This window comes from Phycodurus eques, chromosome 18 (genome assembly GCF_024500275.1).
Source record: "Phycodurus eques isolate BA_2022a chromosome 18, UOR_Pequ_1.1, whole genome shotgun sequence".
Lineage (NCBI taxonomy): Eukaryota > Metazoa > Chordata > Actinopteri > Syngnathiformes > Syngnathidae > Phycodurus > Phycodurus eques.
This window is the reverse complement of record NC_084542.1, coordinates 11,767,699-11,789,380: the sequence shown is the minus strand read 5'-3', so window position 1 is coordinate 11,789,380 and position 21,682 is coordinate 11,767,699. Positions and strand designations below refer to the sequence as shown.

Below are 21,682 nucleotides of genomic sequence, written 5' to 3'. Positions count from 1 at the left end.
TCTTTTATATTGTTAAAAAAAATGCACATGATTCCTTTAATGTCGCAAACGTGTTCTTTTTTTTTTTTTTTAAACACCAGAATCATATTCACTTTGTAATAAAATAAAAACAGTCATTAAAGTTGCTTAAAAAAACAAGAGTGTTATCGTCACTTATAGACGTCATTTACATACCAGCTATTTGGGCCGTCACTGATTAAAAATACAGGCAGCCACACCCATCAGAAAAACCAAGCAAAAACAATAGTACAGTTTTGTTCCCAACTCTCCTTCCTCTTATTTTCCCACAGGCTACGATGTCAACATGAGTTTTTCCAGTTTGAAAGAGGAGTTCAAAAGCAGAGGTTTTAATTTGGTGGTCCTTACCGGAAGTGTCATGTCGCATCTCATCTGACAGCGGCGCGTGCGTCGAGCTGTCCTCGGATCAGTTTTGCTTGGCTTGCACCTGCGACAAGATCGAAGCGGACTCACCTGAGCAGACCAAAGCCGCCTCGCGTCGGCTCGGCACTCCGAGGAGTCCGCTTTGCCGGTTCACCTGCCCGTGGACACTTTTAAGGAACACTTTTTTGTTGAAGAACTTTGTACGCGGATAATTCATTAACCTGCCTAACTTTTTAACTGCTACTTACCGGAATGCTGGCACGAGGTGCAACTGGCAAGTCGTGAGTAATCAAGCCTAGATAACGTCAAGAGGGATACAAAGATCACACTTCCGGTGTGTTTTTATTTGTTTTAAATTAGTTTATTTATGATATCTGAAGAGGAATATTAAGCATGCTCGGGGCGGAGAGCAGACTGGAAAGCCGGCTCAATAAGCTGGAGGTCCTCATGAGGAACCCGGAGTCGATGTTAAACTTGGAAACACTGCTGGTGAGTCTTAAAAAAAAAAATAAAAAAAATCGAAGGACAACTCGGGTAAGAGGTGGAAATGCCATTATTGTAGCGTCATAATGGCCGCAGGTTAGACGAGCTCATTTGACACCTGTAAACATACAAACACTCACGCGACAGGTTATTAGGTACACTTTCACAATCTAATGAGATCCAAGACAAGGCTTAATTTTGATCAATGGTGACAATATGTTTGTTATTCGTTATTTCGTTTTTCATGGTGGACTAATGGTTAGCACGTCTTCCTCATAGTTCTGAGGTTCTGGGATTGAATCTCAGCTTCCTTCCTGTGTGGGGTTTTCTCCATCTTCTATACGCCTTCCACGTTCCAAAAAACAAGCATGTTAGTATCAGGGGAGATAACTAAATTGTCCATAGATGTGAATGTTTGTCTATATGTGCCTATAGGATTGACTGGTGACCAGTCCGGGGTATAACCCTGCCTCACCAAAGGTCAACTGGGTTGGGCTTCATCTTTACCACAACGCTCATGAGGAAATACTAAAGTAAATGGATCGAACGTTATGATTAGGGATGGGCGAGTATCGGTTTCTGGCCGATTCTGGCCTTATTTCAAGGTATCGGGTACTTGTGAATGCTGCCGATACTAGCCACCGATACTTAAGGCAAAAAGGTCCTCCTCGCCAATAGTTGGCACTACACTGCGGCCGTTTGACACATCGGCAAATCATCATGCGCGTCAGAAACGAAGAGCTCTTTGTTTACAATTATCTGTCATTGTATTCATTTGAAATGTTATGTATAAATAGTAGTATAGGTCCTTAGTATTGGGGGAGTACTCTACTGGTGTCGGTCTGAGGGGGGGAAAAAAAAGTGGTAACGAACATAACTAGTTATGATCACTTCGTGTTAGGCTACCTTTGACTCTGCTGCCGTGTTGTGCCAATACAAAGTTCACTTGCCAGCTGTTGCTTATGCATTGGTTTATTCAGACTAAGCCAGCACAAAATGGACAAGTTTGGATGACAGTTCCAAATGTTTGCCACCCAATAACCCCCCCCCCAAAAAAAGCTCAGTGGAGTCATTAGAGGAATGTTTTTCACTCTTGTAAATGACATAATGCTATGGCAATTTGATAAAGTAACGTTGCATGTTTTTCTTTGCAATAACTGCCACCCGGCCTTGTTTTAAGCATCCAGCCAGATGGACACAACAATGTCCGCTACGCCAACTAACTGCCGTGGGCCCGTCCCACACAGGAAGAGTGAGGTCACGTCCTGGAATTGAGATGGCGATAACCCGCTGTGACCTCACGTCATCCCCTTCCCGTTTGTTCACAAACACTAACGTTTTTGATGTTGTTGTTATCATCAGTAAAATAAAGCCCAATGAAAGCATGAAACAGATTTCTTGCGAGGTTCGGCAGGTGTCGCAACTGCAGTGTTTGCAGTTTTCGTGTGCTTAATGCTTATCATTGAACCATGAATGGTCAAGGTTCAAAATGAAGACATCAATTCAACAGAGTGTTGCAGAGTTCTCAGTCTATTGTTCATACATTAATTTTTAACATGAGGGTAATTTTGCTGTTTTACAACAATAGGAATCCCCCAACAAGTGCTCACCATCGACACATTGTCTAAAATGAAATGCCTCAATTTAATTGAATTCAAAGGTAATACGAAAGATACAGTTTTAATTTCAAAACACTTTGCACAAAGGAAATAATTTGTTCCAAGCTCTAACTGTCACCATCATTAAAACATGTATTAAATAACTTTGTCAACAGCGTTTTAAGTACCGGTAGCGTCTTCACATTCCTAGTTAACCATTAAAGAATAAAAGTACAAAATATTTGAAGACACCTAACAGACACATAATGGAGAGGAAACAGGAAGGTGTTTGCAGAGATATACAGTACCTCTTACCTTGTGCTGTTTATCCCGATCGATCCATTTGAAAAATACACCGGAAGTGCGAGGACACAGATGTCACCACTTCTCAACTTGTAAAAATACCCATTACTACTTTCCTATTAGCTATTTTATTACTTTTATGACCAAGTGATAAATATGTACTCTCCTTTTTTAAATACATAGATCGCAAATGACTCTTTAGCTTTAGTTGGGCGCTTCGTGTACCTTGCGTTGAGCAGTGTTTGCTATCGCTGGTAGCCTTCCGTGGTGGCATAAAAAAACAACAAAAACGCCTTTAGTTGCTCACTGAGCTGAAGTCGCTCAAGATTTTTGTGTGACTTCATGCATGATGATGGTTTAAACTTTAAGTTTTGTTGCACTTTTAAGGAATATTTTACCTAAATATTTTGGTTGAACTTGGGATCTTCTGCTGCATTTGAATATTGTGTTATACTGTATCTAATATCTATTTTTTTTATCTCCTTGTTGAACTGGTCGCTATCCTTAAATTCCTGACTTAACGGTGGGGGGGAAAAAGAACATTATTTATGTTCTGTAAAGATTATTACATTATGTTTAGATTATATTATTTATGTTCTGTAAAGAATGATAGTTCTGTAAAGTGTCTCTTTGAAGTCTGAGTGAGCCAACCTCAGCTAACAGTTTTTTTAAGGACACGCTACCTAATCGTGTTGAGATTTGTTCAGACTCCAGAAACAACAATCAAAAGGAGTTCCCTCTAATTGTCGAATCGTAGGGATTTACATTATAAACACACAAGATCACATGTGAGTTGACCGGCAATTGTGAGTAGAATTGTAGACTGAAGATCACCTGGAAACATGGCAATGATGTTATGATTGTTTTATCAGCCTTATGCAGATGATAAAATCTTGGTCTGCTGTTAGCAATAAGAATGTAATAGGAGACCAATTACTACTCACCAAGGGTTCTGACAAAAAAAAAAAAAAAGTCCCTTTAGGACTCCATCTTTCTTTTAGTGTCTTCGATCAGATGTTAGCAAAAATCGACGTTTCGTCCCAGAACAATAATCCAGATAATTTTTTTATTTTTATTTTTATTAAAATTGTTTTTTTTGCATTAGGCCCACCGCAAACATAGCGTTGCGGCCCAAACCGACTGAACTGTTGTGTGTGCGGGGTTCAATGAACGGCGTAGCAATGTCGCCGATGTAACGGGCAATAAAAAATGCCATGTTATATCACGTGAGCTTTCGCAGATTCGAGATTCAACCGGCCGCTATCATTGTCAAGCCTTACAAGTAAAATATTTTAGAGTATATATAATGCTGCTTCTTGCTTGACGCCATGTTGTTTGTGGTTCAGTAAAAAAATAAAAAAATAATAATACAATATAATGTATGTGTATTGTTACCCCATAAGAAAAATGGGGGTCACAGTTTTTTAGTTGCAGGGAGGTAGTTTATACGTGCAATAGACAATTGCCTGATGTGTGGCGGGGAGTCGCCTAGCGTATTTTTTTCATAATCGTCCATTTGCTTTCAGTGGCGTCGCTCAGTGTGCGACAGGCCTCAAAAGAGAGGACCAGGACCGAAACTTGAACTTTGACCTCCACTACCTTTGCCATCTTGTTACCTAACCAGTGTAAAATGTTTAAATTTCATCCATCCATCCATCCATCCATTTTCTGAGCCGCTTCTCCTCACTAGGGTCGCGGGCGTGCTGGAGCCCATCCCAGCCGTCATCGGGCAGCATTTCAAAACAACAAAAATGTAGTTTTGATCATAAGTTACACCACATTTATTAATGCTGGAGTCTTAAAGCTTTGAATGTATCTCGCGCCACAGGCGCATATTCTTATCACGTTCACATTCCTCTTAAGATTGCTTGTTGAGTCTGGTCCTTCTTTTGGAATAAGTCAAAAAGCCCAAGAAAGTCTTGAAAAGCTATGTAGACGTGTCACAATTTCGGAATAGACTTAAATGAAGATGTACTGTATTTGTGTATGATAAAAATGTCAGCCTTCTTTGTGTGTTCCTTCTATTTCGGTAACATCATTGCAGCGTATATGCATATAAACGCATGCGTGCGTAACAGCAACGTCAGTCCAAAGCCATAAGCTGTTTGTCCCACAATAAATAGCATGTGAGCCTGCGGTCTATTTCCACCCGTCTGCAGTGGGGGAGATCTCTCTTCACCGCTGCTATTTAAAGTTGCAGAATTGTTCCGGATGCCCCCCTGCCCACCCAGGCACATGTCCACCGACAAGCGGACCGAGAAGACACACCTCGGAGCCGTGGCGTTTTGATTCCATGCTGAAACCCGATGCCCCCGATGACACAAGTGGGGCCACAGCGTTCAGCCCATGGAGCCCCTGTCCACCCGTCTGTCCTGCTGTGTTGACCCACAGGGAGGGGGTCCTGTGTTGAGATGAAAACGGCTGTTTTGTGATTTACAGCATTTCATCCAACCTATTGTGTCATATTCTGTCAAGAGACCTGAGTTGAAATGGTTTGGTGGGGGTATGGGGTGGTAAGGGTTGCAGGCTTTGGAACAGAATTTTGGGATGTGTGCAAAATTTCAAATATGAATTTTAGTAGTGGTTGAAGAGTCCCTGTCCATCATGGCCATAGTCAGCTATCAGGTCATCGCGGTCTGAACTTTCTGCTAGGTTTCATGTTTGCTCTATGTGGTCGATGCCACAAACAAACATGATGAGTTGTTAGGAATGCCAAAGCACTATGGCTCCAAAGGGTCAAAAAGGTTCGACTTGACGACTGGTGGAAGAAACCCAGGGAGTGCTAACAGTCCAGGTTAACGAGGAAATAGCCCATCTCACCTGGCAACCCATGCTCTCGTCTCTGTTGGCCGACATTAGAGATAAAGAAAATGAATCAAGACCATGTGTGCAATCGTCAATAAATAGCGTCCTACTCACCCATTCAAGACTGACCCAGGATCTGCTTTGAGCCTAGACTCCAAGTTTGAGAAGTCCAGGCAAGACCTGAAATAATGAATCAAATTCCTTCCTTGTGACTGACGGACCTCACCTGTAGTTGTTCACTCGTGGGTTCTCTTCCAGTCAGTGTGAATGTGAGTCTTCATGGTTGTCCATCCATCTTTATATAGCTCGCATCGGGCCAAAACCCACGTACAGTATCCAATACGTCATGTTCTTTCCCCCCTCACAAATCAATACTATTGGTCAGAACCTATGTGATTATTTTTACAAATGATTGACTAATCTTGGGATGTTTAAAATGGCTTGCTCTCTTCGATGATGCAGTGTTAATGGCACAACAAACATGCCGTTTCTTGGGGTTTCTGGAAAGTTATAGTTTCGGAGTTGCAAGGTTTCCACCCGACACCTTGCAATTGCCTGGCAACCAGTCCAGCGTGCAGTCCGCCTTTCGTGCAAAGTTAGCTGATAAAGGCTCAAGCTCACCCGTGACGCGGAACAGTTTACGTAATATAGAAAATGGACAGATGGCTAGATGGACGGACAACTTGCAAATGTTTGAATATCTAGATTTAAAAAAAACTAACACATTTCATTGTTTTGAAAAGAAGTAGCTTTGTTATTGCTCCCAATTACATCTCCTGACTTTCCATATTTATAGCATCTCTTGGCTGATTATAGTTGTCTTTTTCTTCCAGGATTCCATAAATGCCTTGGCTCATGATTTGAACTATCCTGCTCTGCGGAAGAACAAGAACATCGAAACATTTCTCAACCGATGTAAGTGCTACTGTGTGAGCTTGCATGTATATGTATGTGTATGTACCATGCCTGTGTTTCCCAACCTTTATGGAGACAAGACACATATTATACATTCAGGAAAAAAAACTCATGGCACACCACTAAACGAAAAAAAAACCCAAAATTGGATACACACTACACAGGTTAATCATTTACCTTCTGCCATCTAGTGGAATAGCATTTAATTGTTTTGCCCCACACTATATTTCACTTGTGTAGATTGTTGAACAAAGATACATTTGTAGTAACTAAATAATTTTCAGACCAATTAAGTGAAACTGAATATTTTCCCACAGTATACCGGATGATCTCTTGCGGCACAAATGTGTGCTGCATCAAACTGGTTGGGAAGGACTGTCGTATACAACAGCCTTATAAAGCCAATATAAGCAACTTTATATTTTGGCTTCCATAAAGCAAGGACGACTTAAACTATCGATAGACATGTCATCGATAACACACATTCTCGCTCAGTTTTTCTTCAAAGAGTTAGTGTTAGCAACGAGAGTTTCCCATTAACTCTGCTAGAAAATGTATGAAGACCCGACTCACGCGTCCCTGATCTTGATGTTAACAGCTCACCCTCTTCTCTCAACCTGAGCGATTGAAGTTTGACCTCCGTGTTGCTGCGGCAACACATCAATATCTCTCTCTGCGCAGATGAAAAGGCGGTGAGCCAGCTGCGCGAACTGCAGGTCAAGCTCGAAGACTTCGAGAAGGTGAAGGTGATCGGAAGAGGCGCTTATGGAGAAGTGCAGCTGGTGAGATCGCGCTCATGAACTCCGTGTACTGTGTGCCCACCGGCCGCTCTTTTAGGTAGACCTGCGCAATCTACTGAGGTGTATCACATGGTCTGCTTTATACTGAGATTGGGTTTTAAAAAAAAAAAAAAAAAAAAGGGCTACAGTATTTGTCTACATAAGAGAAGCAAAAAATATGAGAAATAATAGGGGAAAAAGTTTTTATTTACAGATAAGAAAATAAGTGCTTTCTCTTGGAAAAATTTACCTTTTGTCAAAACGTACATATGCGACCACTCCTCAATAAATCAACAGTTTAACTGGTCCGTATATGTTGTCAAAGGGTTAAAGGCCTCTTTATACTCGTGCGGCCGAAAACGCCCGCATTACATCACGTGACCGCCGAATTGGCCCGGGAGGCCACTCTGCGTAGCTTGGCGTGCACGCGACAAAAATTGTTGCTGCGCGTAGAACGCCGCGGAGATCAACTCTCGTGATTGGTCCGTTTTAGTCACATGCTTTGATGACGTACTCAGCGTGCCCCATGGTTCTACATACCATCTACGCCGCCGCCTTCTCGATCAATTTTGCAGCATAATTAAATCACCTGGTCATCATCTAGGTCCATTTGTTCTAGCAGACACTGTTCCACGGTCGCCATTTTTGCCGCTTTGTTCCTTGTTACTGAAAGGAAAGTAAAAACGTCTACCGGAAATGGCCAAAAAAAATGCAGAGGAAACTCCACCCTGTGGTGTCCTAGCCAATACCCCCGACTTGGAGGTGAACTGCAGTACATTTTCAAAACTGCGCGCGGGTATAAAGGCAAACAAAACGCGGGACAGCTGTAGTGACTTCGCGAGTATAAAGAAGCCTTACCACCGCACCCCCTCCAGCTGTCATGCTTTTTTCTCATGCGCTTTCTTGCCATACAGAAAACAATGTGAAAATAATTCCACTCATGTTCTCTGTTTCTGTGCGGGTTGCTATTCTGAAAAATAGACACTCGAGCGGTCAAAAAAGTTTTTGTTTCAACCGGATGGCTCAAATCAAAAGTTGGTGACACTGACCGTGCTTTTGTAAACTAGCTCCTGGCTGTTCGCAGCAGTTTCAGCAGTGCACATCCGCGGGATACACTCTGAACTACAGAAGCTATAAAAAGAAACTCATCCTGACAACTACACATGGGTTTAGTGATCAAATCTATTAATCACCCAGCCCTATTGATGAAATTAATATCCTTCTGACCGTGTCAATCACAATTGAGCACTATTTTAGTAGCGCACCAGCTCACAAGGCATCTTGTGTGACACTAGAAGCTCGACTTTGGTGTGTGCTGAGAGTTTTGTGGTACAAACCTGTCTGGACAGGAGCAGTGTGTGGGACGACATAGTGATGCAGGGGGGTTGGTTCGCTGCGGTTTAAAAACATGTGCGAGCATGTCATTCTCCAGGCGGGCGCCTTTAATTACAGCCTTATGTCTATGTCAATAATCCTAATCATTGTGACACTGTGACAATCTTGCTGTTCTCGTGAAGCTAACGTCGTATGTATGCCAACATCTGTGCTGTAGGTGCGACACAAGGCCTCTCGGAAGGTTTATGCCATGAAGAAGCTAAACAAGTTCGAGATGATCAAGCGGTCCGACTCGGCTTTCTTCTGGGAGGAGAGGCACATCATGGCCTTCTCCAACAGCCCCTGGGTCATCCAGGTGTGAGCATGTACTGCTTTTATTACAGTTTATGCTCACTCGAGGTGGTAAACAGGAGTAGATTGAGCGGAACTTAAGGAAAGAAGCTTGTCGCAAGGCTAATATCACTTAATTCAATCAAAATTCTGCTCGTTTCTACTTAGGTGTGCACCTTGTTAGACACTTAACTGGACAACTTTCTAAATGTTTTTATATTAATATTTTGTTTGTTTTATATTAATTTTAATTTATAAGTTTACATACCTTGGCGGAAATAGTGAAATATTGGGTATTTAATGGAAATGACAGAATGGGGACCATCTCGGTAGTTTCTTTATTGCTATGTTTTAATAGATTGGGCTTTTCTGAAATGGCTTATCGTTTAATTTGAATCCCATTAAACATAAAATAAAATGTGTATTGCCTCAGCACTGATGTTTTCTTTCAATGGCGCCCATCTTACAAATTCTGCCAGGTTATGTAAACTTATGACCACAAACTTAAGTTACTTAAGTATTAAAATGTTTTTGCGTTGACATATATGTTACTTATTTTACTGTTTTTCCTATCAAGTGCCATGCATCATTTACACGAGACACTGAAGTTGTCAGAAGGCCCCAATCTTTTGAAGTAAAGAAAGTTTTGTTTCAGAAGTAATTTTTGAAAATTATATGCTATTTGAATACACTATGTAGTAATTTCTTGAAACTTTAAAAATATATTCAAATAATAAATGTCAAATTATGAGAATAAAAACAATATTTTTATAATCATAATATATCTTACAAACATACTTTTAGGAAGAAAATAGAAATAGAGAAATACAATATGATGAAGAAAACATTGGCTGTAATGTTGGTGGTCAGCATGTACTGTGTAGTTAAATCATTAGCAATGTTAATTTAAAAATGACTGGTCTAAACTTAATATGTTCACTAAGGTTTTGCATAATTTATTAACATTTAAAACTTATCTTTTTAATTTTCTCTAAGCAGTATTGTATGAACATTAACAAGGATTAAAGTTTGCAGAACTAACAAGAACTCCCTGTTTATGAATATACAATAGTAAGAAGCAGTGAGTAAATGATACATGGTTGTTTTATTAACAATCAGTAACAAAAGGAATATTTGGGTTCATTTAAAATGAGTGTGCATTAGTGTGTGACTGACGTGCACTCGCGTGTGTGCGTGTGTTTGCGCGCGTGTGTGTGTTTTGTAGTTATGCTGCGCCTTCCAAGACGACCGCCACCTCTACATGGTGATGGAGTTCATGCCGGGCGGCGACGTGGTCACACTCATCTTTAACTACGACATCCCAGAGAAGTGGGCTCGCTTCTACACGGCCGAGGTGGTGCTGGCCTTGGACGCCATCCACTCCATGGGCTTCATCCACCGCGATGTCAAACCCGACAACCTGCTGCTCGACCACCACGGGCACCTTAAACTGGCCGACTTTGGCACGTGCATGAAGATGGACTCTGTAAGTTAGCAACCATGCTCTTTGACATTCTTCTCAACACCCCTGGAGTTTTGAAGAGCCGGTTGCCTTTTTTCACAGCTGAACTGCCCCACCTAGTGTTTAGTAGATTGTAACAGTAAAACAGCACACACCTGTTACCCTAATGAGAACAAGCGGTATATAAAAATGGATGTTTCATAAATGGATTCTACATTTCCCATAGGTGTAAATGTGAATGGTACAATATTGTGCTTTCTTGCCCTCGTTACCACATGGCAACTCCCCACTCCTAAATTGTTGATTTCCATACATATACTATCTTGTTTTTGTGTGTCCAAAGACAGGCATGGTGCGCTGTGACACTGCCGTAGGAACACCTGACTACATCTCCCCTGAGGTGCTTCAGTCTCAGGGAGGAATGGGTCACTATGGGCGGGAGTGCGACTGGTGGTCTGTCGGGGTCGTTATGTACGAGCTGTTAGTGGGTGAGTGACCCCTTGTGGATATTATATGCTAACACACTCACCAATCGCAACATTATGTACGCTTGCATGAAAATCTGGATTGACAAAGATACTTTTTAGTTTTGTCCCATTGGTATTCATTTAATGGTAAATATATTTTTTTTTTTCAGAATGTTCCCCCATTGTGGGACTAATAAAGGTTTCCTTATCTTAAATGATTTACGACACAGGTGAAACACCTTTCTATGCTGAATCCCTTGTGGGAACCTACGGAAAGATCATGAACCACAAGAATTCCCTCATCTTCCCGGATGATGTTGAGATGTCCCAGGAGGCCAAAGACCTCATCTGTGCCTTTCTAACTGACAGGTTTCTACTCCAATGCCTTGTTGATGTTTACACTTAACTCAAGCACAAAACAACAAACAGGATTTGTCCCATCGTGGAGGTCTGCATAAATGTAGTTCAACTTCCCATTAGTTTGTATTATGTGTTTCTTTAGAGCAAACTAGTTGAGACTGAGTCAACAAACCCTTGGCTGGTTGCAGCCTATACATTTACTGTAATTAATCAACAATTACATAAATGTGACAATTGTCAATAAATCAATTTATTTAATCATTTTAACGTACTCTCAGCTCTCTAAACTTAGAAATATATCTTGAAATTGCTTTAACACAGTTTTTACCACCTGAACTGCATGAACCCTGTGAATAATTGAAATCTGTGTTCAAATACTAAAGAAAACTACTTGTAAAAGTGAAGCAACCGTGAAAATGTGACAAGGGCCTTTCCCCTGCAGAAGAGAGAACTTCCTATTTACAACAGTAGCCCTGCCCCCCACCTGAGAGGGCTCAGACAAGACCCTTTCTACCTCAGTACAGAGGAGCCTTTCACTTTTCTTCACTGTTTATTGACTTTCTCGTTTGCAATTCTCTCAGGTGAAAAAGTCACCTCGCCTGCTCCCTGTTATCACCACTCTGCTGTGATTTCATACCATGCTTCCATTTTGACAGAACCATTGTTTTTTTTTTCTTTTTTTCTTTTTTTAGCGGGGATTTTAAACGGCTCTTCTCCCTTTTCTGCTCCCCGCCCCTCCGTTTTCTTCCTCTTGGCTGAGTATGGAATGTCCCACACGTGGCAAGGCCAAGCTGCCGCGCCCCTCTTCCCGTGCGCCCAGCAGTGGAAGAGGGAGGAAGAAGGGGGTGGAAAGAAAGTGAAGGTGGAGTTTCAGAGAGGTGGAAGGGTGGGGGGGCGCTTTAGTCCGTTATAGTTAATCGGACCGTTATTTTCTCGGGCGGTCACAGGAGGTTCTGGTGCGTGTCCACCAGTGGTCATGTGGTTGTCCATGCTGGTCACTGTGGTCCACACCTAGCGGTCAGTCCTCTCAACAGTGACTGTGATGATGGTGGGAGGTGTTTTCAGTCTGATTGTTTTACGCCACCGCTGTGCGCAGGGAGGTTCGTCTAGGCCGCACCGGAGTGGAGGAGATCAAAAGCCATCCTTTCTTCAAAAGCGACCAGTGGACCTTTGACAACATCCGAGAGAGTAAGTGTCTTTTTGAATTTCTTCTAGCTTCCTTCTGGTTGTTAGTTTCTACTTTACTTCTTGTTTTGACCATTTTGGTGCCAGTGGACCAGTCACAGTTCTGTATTATTAGTTGATTGAGGACTTCCATGCCCTGTATGTTTGGCACATATGCTCTCCATGTGCTCATCCTGCATGAGGCAACACAGAAGAGCTGCAAGCAGGAACAACACAGAGCAAATATGTCCTATAAATATAGATTATATTGGAATACTAAAAGCAGAGACACATTTCAACCCTTTCTAACAAGATATAGTCACACTAATCAAAGCAAAAGGCTGTTGTTGTTTGGCACCAAATCCTGTAAAGCAGCCTGATAGGTGTGAGCCAATTATTATGTCATTTTATCTGGCTTTTATCAAGCTTTGGGTCGGAGCTTTGGGTAAATAATTACATGACACACTTGCACTGCATGGTTTTGGATTGGGTTTTATCACAGCAAGAGAAGGATAACAACCCTACAAAGACATATAAATCATATATTTTAAGAAGCGTCCAGTGTATATTACCTCAATTTAAAAAACAAAAAAACAAAAACAAAACTATTTTTAAAAAAAACAACAATTGAAGCTTTGGGGACTTTATGGCTTCAGTTTTCTGTTAGTCAAGATAATCAATTTAGGTAATGTTGGAACAGCTTCGCTTCAAAAGAATACGTAACAGTTTTTAATTTAATAAAAATATATAGTTAAGTAGTGACAATTTTTGTACACATTAATTTTTTTTTTTTTTTTTATGATTTCTCACCCCAATGATGTAATGGAATGCTATTCATCCTTTTAAAAAAAAAAGAATTAAAAAAATATTAGCAGTTACAGTACATTGAGGAGAGCTCAAACATCAGTTGTGAAGTTTTAATAATTGCACTACAGATGAAAATATTATAGCATTATGTAGGGAGACTTGTCTCTGAAAAAAGACGATGTGCAGCCTCCTTCTGCTTCACCTGGCTTCCATTAAGGCGATGCACAACTTCTGATCAGAATCCGGCAAGTCTGGAAGGTGAAAACCCCGCTGTTCCGCATGTGCACGTCACACACACACACACACACACACACACACACACACACACACACACCAAACAGCACCTGCAGGGTTCGGTGCACCCTCCAGTTTAAAAATATCAACAATGCCCCCCACTGCATGTGCCTCGCATGTTCGACTTTAAGACGTCGTCACCACGCATGAATGGATGGACGCGCCTGGCTGCGGCACCCTCCTCGTGGGCGGGTGGGGCCAGCCGTGCGGCGGGGCCTAATGAGAAGGGATGCCCCAGTAGCGGGGTTTGCTCCCGCTCTCTTGCTGTCACTGTGACCACTGCTGCCTGTCATTAGCCACCTTCTATCAGGGTGCATTCTTGGAAACGGAGCCACAAGGGCCCGTTTCACTTTCCAGCTCAACAATTTTGGGATTTTTTTTTTTTTTTTTTTTTTTTTTTTTTTTTTTTAAATCTTGATTTGCTTCATTTCTCTGCTCTCTACTTTCAGATTTGTTACCATGAAAATGAATTAAGCTTGCAAGGAAGACTCAATGTCACTTATTCTTGATTTAATGACAGTTAGTAAACTTATTGGATTCTGCCAAGAAGGTGATGTTTTTGTATTTTAGGCATAAAATGGATTATTCATAAAAATGAACAGATTCGGATGACATTCTGCTCACTGCTGGGTGATCAACCCAGGGACAAGCTATTCAGTTTAGCGATTAATCAAAAGCTCTTTTGGCATGAGCCAAGGACGAACCCTTAACTTTGGTGTGGCTCCAGATAAAAGTGCAGATCAAGGAGTTTATTTGTAGCACTTATTAACTTTGCACGATTTTTGGTCATTTTTGTTAATGTGCTAATATAACACACAAATGCCTCACATGCAGGTGATAATTTGCTTTAAAGCCTTAGTGGAGGGTTTTACTTCACCAATTGCCATTCTGTGTCATCCTGTGATGGATTTAATTTTTTTAAGTGTGTGCGTCCCTGAGAAAATTGCAACGTTTAGTCTATTTGTGAAAGCCTGTTTGTGTGTGTGAGTGTCAAAGTGTGCGTATACACAAAGTGAGCACTGTGCGTGAAAAGGAGCAGTGGTCACGCCAGCCTTACCCAAGTCTCGCCTTTTTTTTTTTTTCACACTACGAGCAGCACTGCCAAAGCCTGCTCACTTGTGAAGGGGGCTTTTGAAGGCTTTCAACGTGTTTAAATGTCTCTCTCCAGCTGTGCCTCCCGTCGTACCTGAACTGAACAGCGACATTGACACCAGCAACTTTGATGACATCGAGGATGATAAAGGAGCCGTTGAGACCTTCCCACCACCCAAAGCCTTTGTGGGCAACCAGCTTCCATTTGTCGGCTTCACCTACTTTAAGGAAGACCAGTAAGTGTTCTTTCTTTCTTTTATTGTGACACCTGCTTGTTGGTCTTTTTTTGTTGTTGTTGTTAAAGAAAGAAAAAGAAAGTCAGTTTCCATGTAGTTTCCTCCACTCAAATGAGTCTCATGTGTAGCAAAGGTAACGCAGGCCTCCAACACAGGAAACAGAGGCTACGGCGGCTACCTTTTTTTTTTTTTTTTTTTTTTTTTTTTTTTTTTTTATAAATAGAGCCCTCCAGAACTCACACACTGTACGCCTGTTCACTCTGCACACTGTGCTGCCTTGTTCTGACAGTCGGCCTAAAATTGCCCTTGCCTCTCACCATGAGCTTGCATGCTCTCAGAGTGCATGAAAGAAAGAAATGCAACCTCCATTTTTGGTTTGAGGCCGTCTGAATGCTGTTATTACTAGCAGTTGTTGTTACTCTGCAGTCTTGGATTTCTCAAGATAGATGTGTGTATTACAGTCCATAGTTGAAGTCACAATTGGGCTTTTTTTCTTTCTTTTTTTTTTAAATAAGTGTCACATGCCTTGTCAAAAGGATATGCAGATGCAGGTGAAAATATACACTAACACTGCCTTTTTGTATCTGGGAACCATTTTTCCAGCTTGTTAAAATGGCTTCAGATTCCTTGTTTGTCATAAAACCATGCTGAAGGGTCATGTAATGATTTCCAGATATCGTTAAACCGTTAAACATCTCTCATCATCATGATCAAAACCAATCCAGAAGCGTGAAAGTCTCAAAGTCCTTAAGATATAAACATGGTTATTTTATTTAAATACAAAAACTACAAACTGTTGCAAAAATTTGCCTCTCTTCTCTCTCAGGCTGCTGAAGCCAAAGAAAAACACCCCAGAGGAAGATTCTGAGAACGAAAAGGAAAAATTGGAGGAAAGGCAACAGTGCTCCGACAACAAGAAAGAAGTAAGCATTTGCTCACATATGGACACTGTGAAGTTGAATTAATAGAGGTACGGTGGTAGTATTGGATCATATTCTATTCTGTTTTGTTAGCAACTGCAGAAAAAACTGAATGAACTGGAGGAGCAGCTCGACCATGAAATGCAGGCAAAAGACGAGCTGGAGCACAAGTTCCGGTAGGAGGGGAACTTCATGGATAATAATGGATGACTCCAAATTCTGTAGTTAAAACTGCTCTTTCTCCACAGAAATGCCTCTAACCGCTTAGACAAGTTGGTCAAGGATTTAGACAAGGAGGTGAGGATGGATGCCATTGCAGCAACAGTTTTAGCTGTTTTATTCTGCTTAGTCTGTGTTCTTGTCCCTCTGGTCAGATGAATAGCAGACAGCGTATGGAGGCTTCGCTGAGGCAGATGGAGCGCGAGCGAGCGCTGCTGCAGCTCCAGAGTACCGAGAACCAGCGCAAAGTAGAGATTGAGACGGACAGGAAGCGTGGCTTGGAGAATGAATGTAAGCAGCCATATTTCAGTGTGGCCAACCTTCATTCTTTGTGTGCTACTGTGTTTGATTAACCCTTTGCTTAATCGATCTTCTACTTATATCGTTAAACCCTAGTGAACAACTTGAGGGACCAGTTAGAAGATCTGAAGAAGAGGAACCACAATTCACAGATTTCCAATGAGAAGAACATCCAGCTGCAGAAACAAGTAAGGAAAAAGAGTGATGTCTGAATAAGCATTTTCTATTGACAAACTGGTAGACAGATAGAATGAATATTTAAGGAGCCAACACAGAAAAACAACAACACAAATCGCTACCAAGGGGTTTATGTCTTTGTGTCTGTTTGTTGGTGTAATACAATAGAATAAGGCTTGATTCATTTCGTGATAGGGTAGTGGCACACTTGAGGAATAGAAAGAATATATGAAAACTAAAACTACAATAATCAAGCAGTGACCCCATCCCCCCCAAAAAAAATCATATTGTCACACTAACTTACTAGCTTTCAATTTTTAAATATAATAAAAAGTATGATCCCAAAACAGCTTTGGTGACATATGTGGCCTCTTAGGGCATTTAAAAAAATACAAATAAAAAAAATGCGAGAGGTGAGTTTTTCAGCAAATAGCTGGGGATAGCTTCCACAGGAAAAAAGCAAATAGGTCAATTCATGAATAGTAAAACGCATAATGTATATGCAATGAATACTGTATGTAAATTTTTACAACATAGGGAAATATGAGTCAAATAGTATGAGTTGGTAACTTTAGACTTTGTGACATGTTGGGGCCTGGGTGGATGCAACTAAAGTTGCGAATGCTTGTGTGTTTAACATTAATAAGAATGTATTTCCATAGTAATAGTAATGAATTATCTTCAATGATGATGAAGGGGTTCTAATTATTAATTATGACTTAATATTGATCATTTATGTTAATTGTTCACGTCATTTCCTTCTCATCGGCAGCTCGAGGAGGCGGCCGAGACACTTCAGGTGGAGCAGGAGGCTGCCACGAGGCTAAAGAAGAGCCAGGCGGAGATGCAGAAACAGGCCCAGAGCCTGGAGTTGAGCCTCAGGGAGGTGCAGGAGAAGTGCAAGCAGCTGGAGGAGGGCAAGATGGAGTTGGAGAGGCATCTGACGACACTGCGGGCTGAGTTGGAGGCGGAGAGGATGGAGCGCAGTATCAAGACGGACGTTATCGCCGACTTACAGGGTGAGTGAGCCCTTGTGTTCATGTCAGGACTTTGTGCACACAAGTGGTTGTAAACTATCATTATTAATTATATCGAATGCCATTTTTAATAATGTGAAGCTTAATCAAATTACCAAAACCACTTAATGTTGTTGTTTTATTTATTTATTTATTTATTTTTAAATATATATATTTTTTTTAATGGTAACATCTGCTGCGGTACTAAAATCACGTCCAACACGAGCTATGACTGGCAATAAGATGTTAATTGTTTATTTGAAGCAAGTCTTTGGAAATGTTTAAGTCATAGGTGGAAACATCTTTTCAAAAAGCCTGAAGCAAAGGGGCCACGGATGCTAACGCGGCGCCAGAACCTCTTGTGCGATGCAGTTTGGAAACTTGATTTTAACGCTCATTGGAGACATTCAATAACAAAGTCTGGCCTGTTTGCATGATGCCTCCATTTTTTCCACTCGTACTGGTTTAAAAAAAGTCCACATATGGGTGGAGATAGGTAAAAGTATAAAACTTAATAAATATATGATGTATTCTGGAACATTATGTCATGTCTCACCTTCAGATGTCAGGTTGTTTTCCATGTAGTTTCTACGTTTTTTTTTAATTTTATTTTTTTACTTTTTTTTGTTATCGTGTAATTCACAGCCTGACAGATTGGATGAGGCTATTTATGTGCTTACTATGTATATCTATACACTTGTAATTACCTACCACAGGACATACAACTAGCCTGGAAGAGGAGGTGAAAGACGTGAAGTCATGTCTCTCCATCGTCCAGACCGAAAAGAGCCAACTGCAGGAGAGGCTCAATAACCTTGAGAAGGTTGTTTTCCAGTTGTTTTAACTATTAACTTGAAGTCTGCACTGAGGCTGTGCAAGAACTGATGTGAAAACTAAGAAGTTCTAGCCAGTTAAAGTCTGCTTTGACCAACTAGGAAAAGAGCAACCAAGAGATCGAGCTGACGTTCAAGTTGAAGTCGCTCCAGCAGAGTCTGGAGCAGGAGGAGGCCGAACACAAAGCTGCCAAGGCCAAGCTGGCAGATGAAAACCAAATTTACCAGTCCATTGAGGTGGCAAAATCTGCGGCTCTAAAAGGTGAGTGAAAGGATGGCTACAACTCACAAAAAAATTGGGATGTACGATTAAAAATACACAATGCCTCATCTTACATAAACAATGCATGAAATGAGTGCACTTAGAGCTTATCATTCGTAAATGGTAATTAAAACGGTTAAAACAGTTTGGAACTTATCTTGATAATAGTCTGGTAATAAGTGGCAGAGGTCAAATTTCATAAATATACATGTATGTCATGACAATAGATCTTCATAGTAGAACGTTGTCTCTGGCATTGCTGTGCATCACCTACTTTCATGTTCTATAAATCAGCGACTTAAAAGTAAATTGCCCTTCATAACGGTAGGGGAAGCCCCAGTGCGACAAAAATCTTTCCCCTGCTTTAAAGTGTTTTTTGTGCAAATGGTTTGTTTTGTAATCCTTTCCTTGTAGAGATGGAGCACACCCTGCAGGATGAGCGCATTCTGAAGCAGCAGGTGGAGGCCAAGCTGCTGCAGCTGAAGAAAGATCACTCCATGCTGGACTGCGATTACAAACAGGCTCAGCACAAACTGGACGAGCTGCACACGCAAAAGGAGAAAGTTTCTGAAGAGGTGTGTTTGGTGATTTCCCACTCATCAAAATGTATTAAGCAGGGTACAGTGAATCCCTGTTTATCGTGGGGCATGTGTTCCAGACCCATCCGTGACAGACGAAAGTCTGCAATATAGATGCTTTTTTTTTTTTTTTTTTTTTTTTTTATATAAAATAAGCTTTTATTTTACCTCTCCCACAGGCTTTAGTGGAAAACTGACAATGAAAACAAGAGAATTCGCCAAACCAAAATGTTCAAACAAACCATATAATTTCGACTAATTAAAGTCTGCTAGCTTAATGGTAACATACAATGTGAAACACCACAGATGGGCTAACGAAAATTAACATAACTGTTACGGTAATCATAAACCTTCAAACAAATGCTACTTTAACACACATAAACAGATCATATAACAGTACACAAATTAAATTATTATTATTATTTTTTTTTTTTTAAATTTGCTAATTTCCCACAGGTTCCGTCCCTCCTGTTACTGCTTCTTATTGCTTTCGTACTACCTCTTAAAGCGGAAAATTGCTGGGTTGACTTTGTCCTGCCTCATTATTTCTGTCTCACTGTTCTTCATGGCACAGGCACAGAATAACTTTGGCTTCTAAAAGGACCTAAAGGTCAAGCTTTTTATAGTGTATTGTATTGAACATACACTAAACTTTTTTTTTTTTTTGGATCAAAACTGACCCACACCATACTAAGTTTACTTCGTGTCATGATTTACAGTACCACATTGAGGCAAAAAATAGTTGGAGCGGAATTGATGCACTGCTGGTTTCTTTCAAGTACAGTAATCCCTTGCACTTTGTGTGCTCTTTCTGAATAGCTCTAAGATGCCACCAAAACCCTGTCTAAATACAAAATTAGTACAGTAATTGGTGTCAAAGTATGTTGAGTATGTTGAAGTGATTCATCTCAACCGAGAGACAGGCTTTGTATGTCGGGGAGGAGCTTTTGCCTAGGTTGCTAGTGTAAGTTACGGAAAGTCTTCGCCACATGTACACACACACATCCGGTCCACTTTTACAAAATCAAATCATCTGTAAGCCTTTTAATTTCAAGGGTAATGTTGTAAAAAGAATGAATTTATATTACATTGTTTTGGGATCGTACTTTATATTATTTATTAATTTATTAGCCGCAGGGCTAGCCCTCTCTCCCTAGTTTTAATGCAATGCCTCATTAATGCGAGCATTCCGTTCCACATGACCCGCAAGATTCTTAAAAATAGATCAATTGATTCATCATGAGCTCTACTGTGCTTGTCCAGGTAAAGAACCTGAGCCTACGTGTGGAGCAGGAGGTCCACAAGCGCAGTCTTGCCCAGAGTGACCTGAAGATGGAGAAACAGCAGGTGACCGTCCTGCACATCTCAGAAAAGCAGCTCAAACAGGAGCTCAACCAACTGCTGGAGATTAAACAGGTCCTTGATAAACAGAACCAGGAGCTGCGCAGGTCAGTTAAACACACAAGCGTGGTGATGTAAAGCATGCATGTTGATTTAAAGAAACTGTTGGCATGACAGATCCATGGTGCTGTTACAGGGAGAAGCAGGAGTCTGAAAGCCTGCTGAAAGATTTAAAGGACCAGCTGGAGGCGGAGCAATTTTTCACGGTAGAACGTGTTCCCTTGCTTTTTAGTGCACTCTTTGCAAACAGCAGTGCCCACCATGTTGGAAAGTCAGCATTGCTTTTGTTAGTTGACCTCTAACTGTGTGAATGTTGTGGTATGAAATTAAGGAAAAATCCTGTCTGTGTTAGACCCTTTACAAGACGCAGATCCGCGAGTTGAAGGAGGAGTGTGATGAGAGGAACACCATGTATAAAGAGGCTCAACAACGTCTGGAAGAGTACCAGGAGGACAGGTAACTGCAGGCTAAATGGCAGAACAGTAACACACTGCATGAATATTCAAGCAGTACAAACGAGTACCAAGGCTTTTTTGCTTCAGGGCTCCCCCTATCGTGTAATTGACTTTTATGCCACTGGGGGGGATACGAATGGACTGCAGTAAACATGCATTGCAATATATTACTTAAACCAATAAATACATCAAAGGGAACTCATGAATCCAAAAAAATTATGTGCTCAACATTAATAGAACATGTCTAAATTACAGCATAATTTCTACAGTATAGAAATGTGCAAAAAACTTTGTACAAGCACTACACACAGATCTAAACAGTTAATATTGACGTTTAGAAAATGTGAAATATCCTGGCTGGTCCATGAGACTTTTGGCTAATTGAAGTAGATGATCTGGGTACAATGTGCCATTAAAAGGATTGGCTTAAGAGGTAAACATATGACATATTGTATCTTGACGCTCGTCCCATACAAACTTTCTGTTAAACAGATTTAGTGCTAACAGGGACCGAGGTGTCCTGGCTGGGATATCAATATTACAGACCACTGAAGTAGGTGATCTTGGGCCACCATAGCAATGATAGCGACACTACTCTTATTACAAGTACCATCAAAAAATAATCAAATGATCACACATGGCTGCTTTAAAGTAATGCCAAACAAGATTGTAAAATAAAATGTCAGAATTTTGCTGCCCAAATGTATACT

The 21,682-nt window shown here is 40.9% G+C and overlaps 1 protein-coding gene across 4 annotated transcripts in view; it reads left to right on the top strand.

Annotated features, from left to right (window-relative positions):
• Positions 1-410: 410 nt before the first annotated feature.
• Positions 411-21,682, top strand: part of LOC133416884 (rho-associated protein kinase 2-like) — a 32,977-nt gene continuing 11,705 nt past the window's right edge. For 2 of the 4 annotated variants that reach the window (XM_061704184.1, XM_061704183.1), the window contains exons 1-21: positions 411-870; positions 6,404-6,485; positions 7,167-7,267; positions 8,817-8,954; positions 10,155-10,415; positions 10,735-10,879; positions 11,089-11,227; positions 12,315-12,406; positions 14,652-14,811; positions 15,638-15,734; positions 15,825-15,907; positions 15,980-16,028; positions 16,106-16,241; positions 16,347-16,438; positions 17,200-17,446; positions 18,160-18,266; positions 18,379-18,538; positions 18,953-19,113; positions 20,380-20,564; positions 20,654-20,723; positions 20,870-20,973. In XM_061704184.1, the coding sequence (XP_061560168.1) occupies positions 775-870; positions 6,404-6,485; positions 7,167-7,267; positions 8,817-8,954; positions 10,155-10,415; positions 10,735-10,879; positions 11,089-11,227; positions 12,315-12,406; positions 14,652-14,811; positions 15,638-15,734; positions 15,825-15,907; positions 15,980-16,028; positions 16,106-16,241; positions 16,347-16,438; positions 17,200-17,446; positions 18,160-18,266; positions 18,379-18,538; positions 18,953-19,113; positions 20,380-20,564; positions 20,654-20,723; positions 20,870-20,973 (2,705 nt within the window). In that variant the 5' untranslated portion in view covers positions 411-774. Of the gene's footprint in view, positions 871-6,403; positions 6,486-7,166; positions 7,268-8,816; positions 8,955-10,154; positions 10,416-10,734; positions 10,880-11,088; positions 11,228-12,314; positions 12,407-14,651; positions 14,812-15,637; positions 15,735-15,824; positions 15,908-15,979; positions 16,029-16,105; positions 16,242-16,346; positions 16,439-17,199; positions 17,447-18,159; positions 18,267-18,378; positions 18,539-18,952; positions 19,114-20,379; positions 20,565-20,653; positions 20,724-20,869; positions 20,974-21,682 lie in introns of those variants that run through there. The other 2 variants (XM_061704185.1, XM_061704186.1) reach the window with 2 other exon arrangements.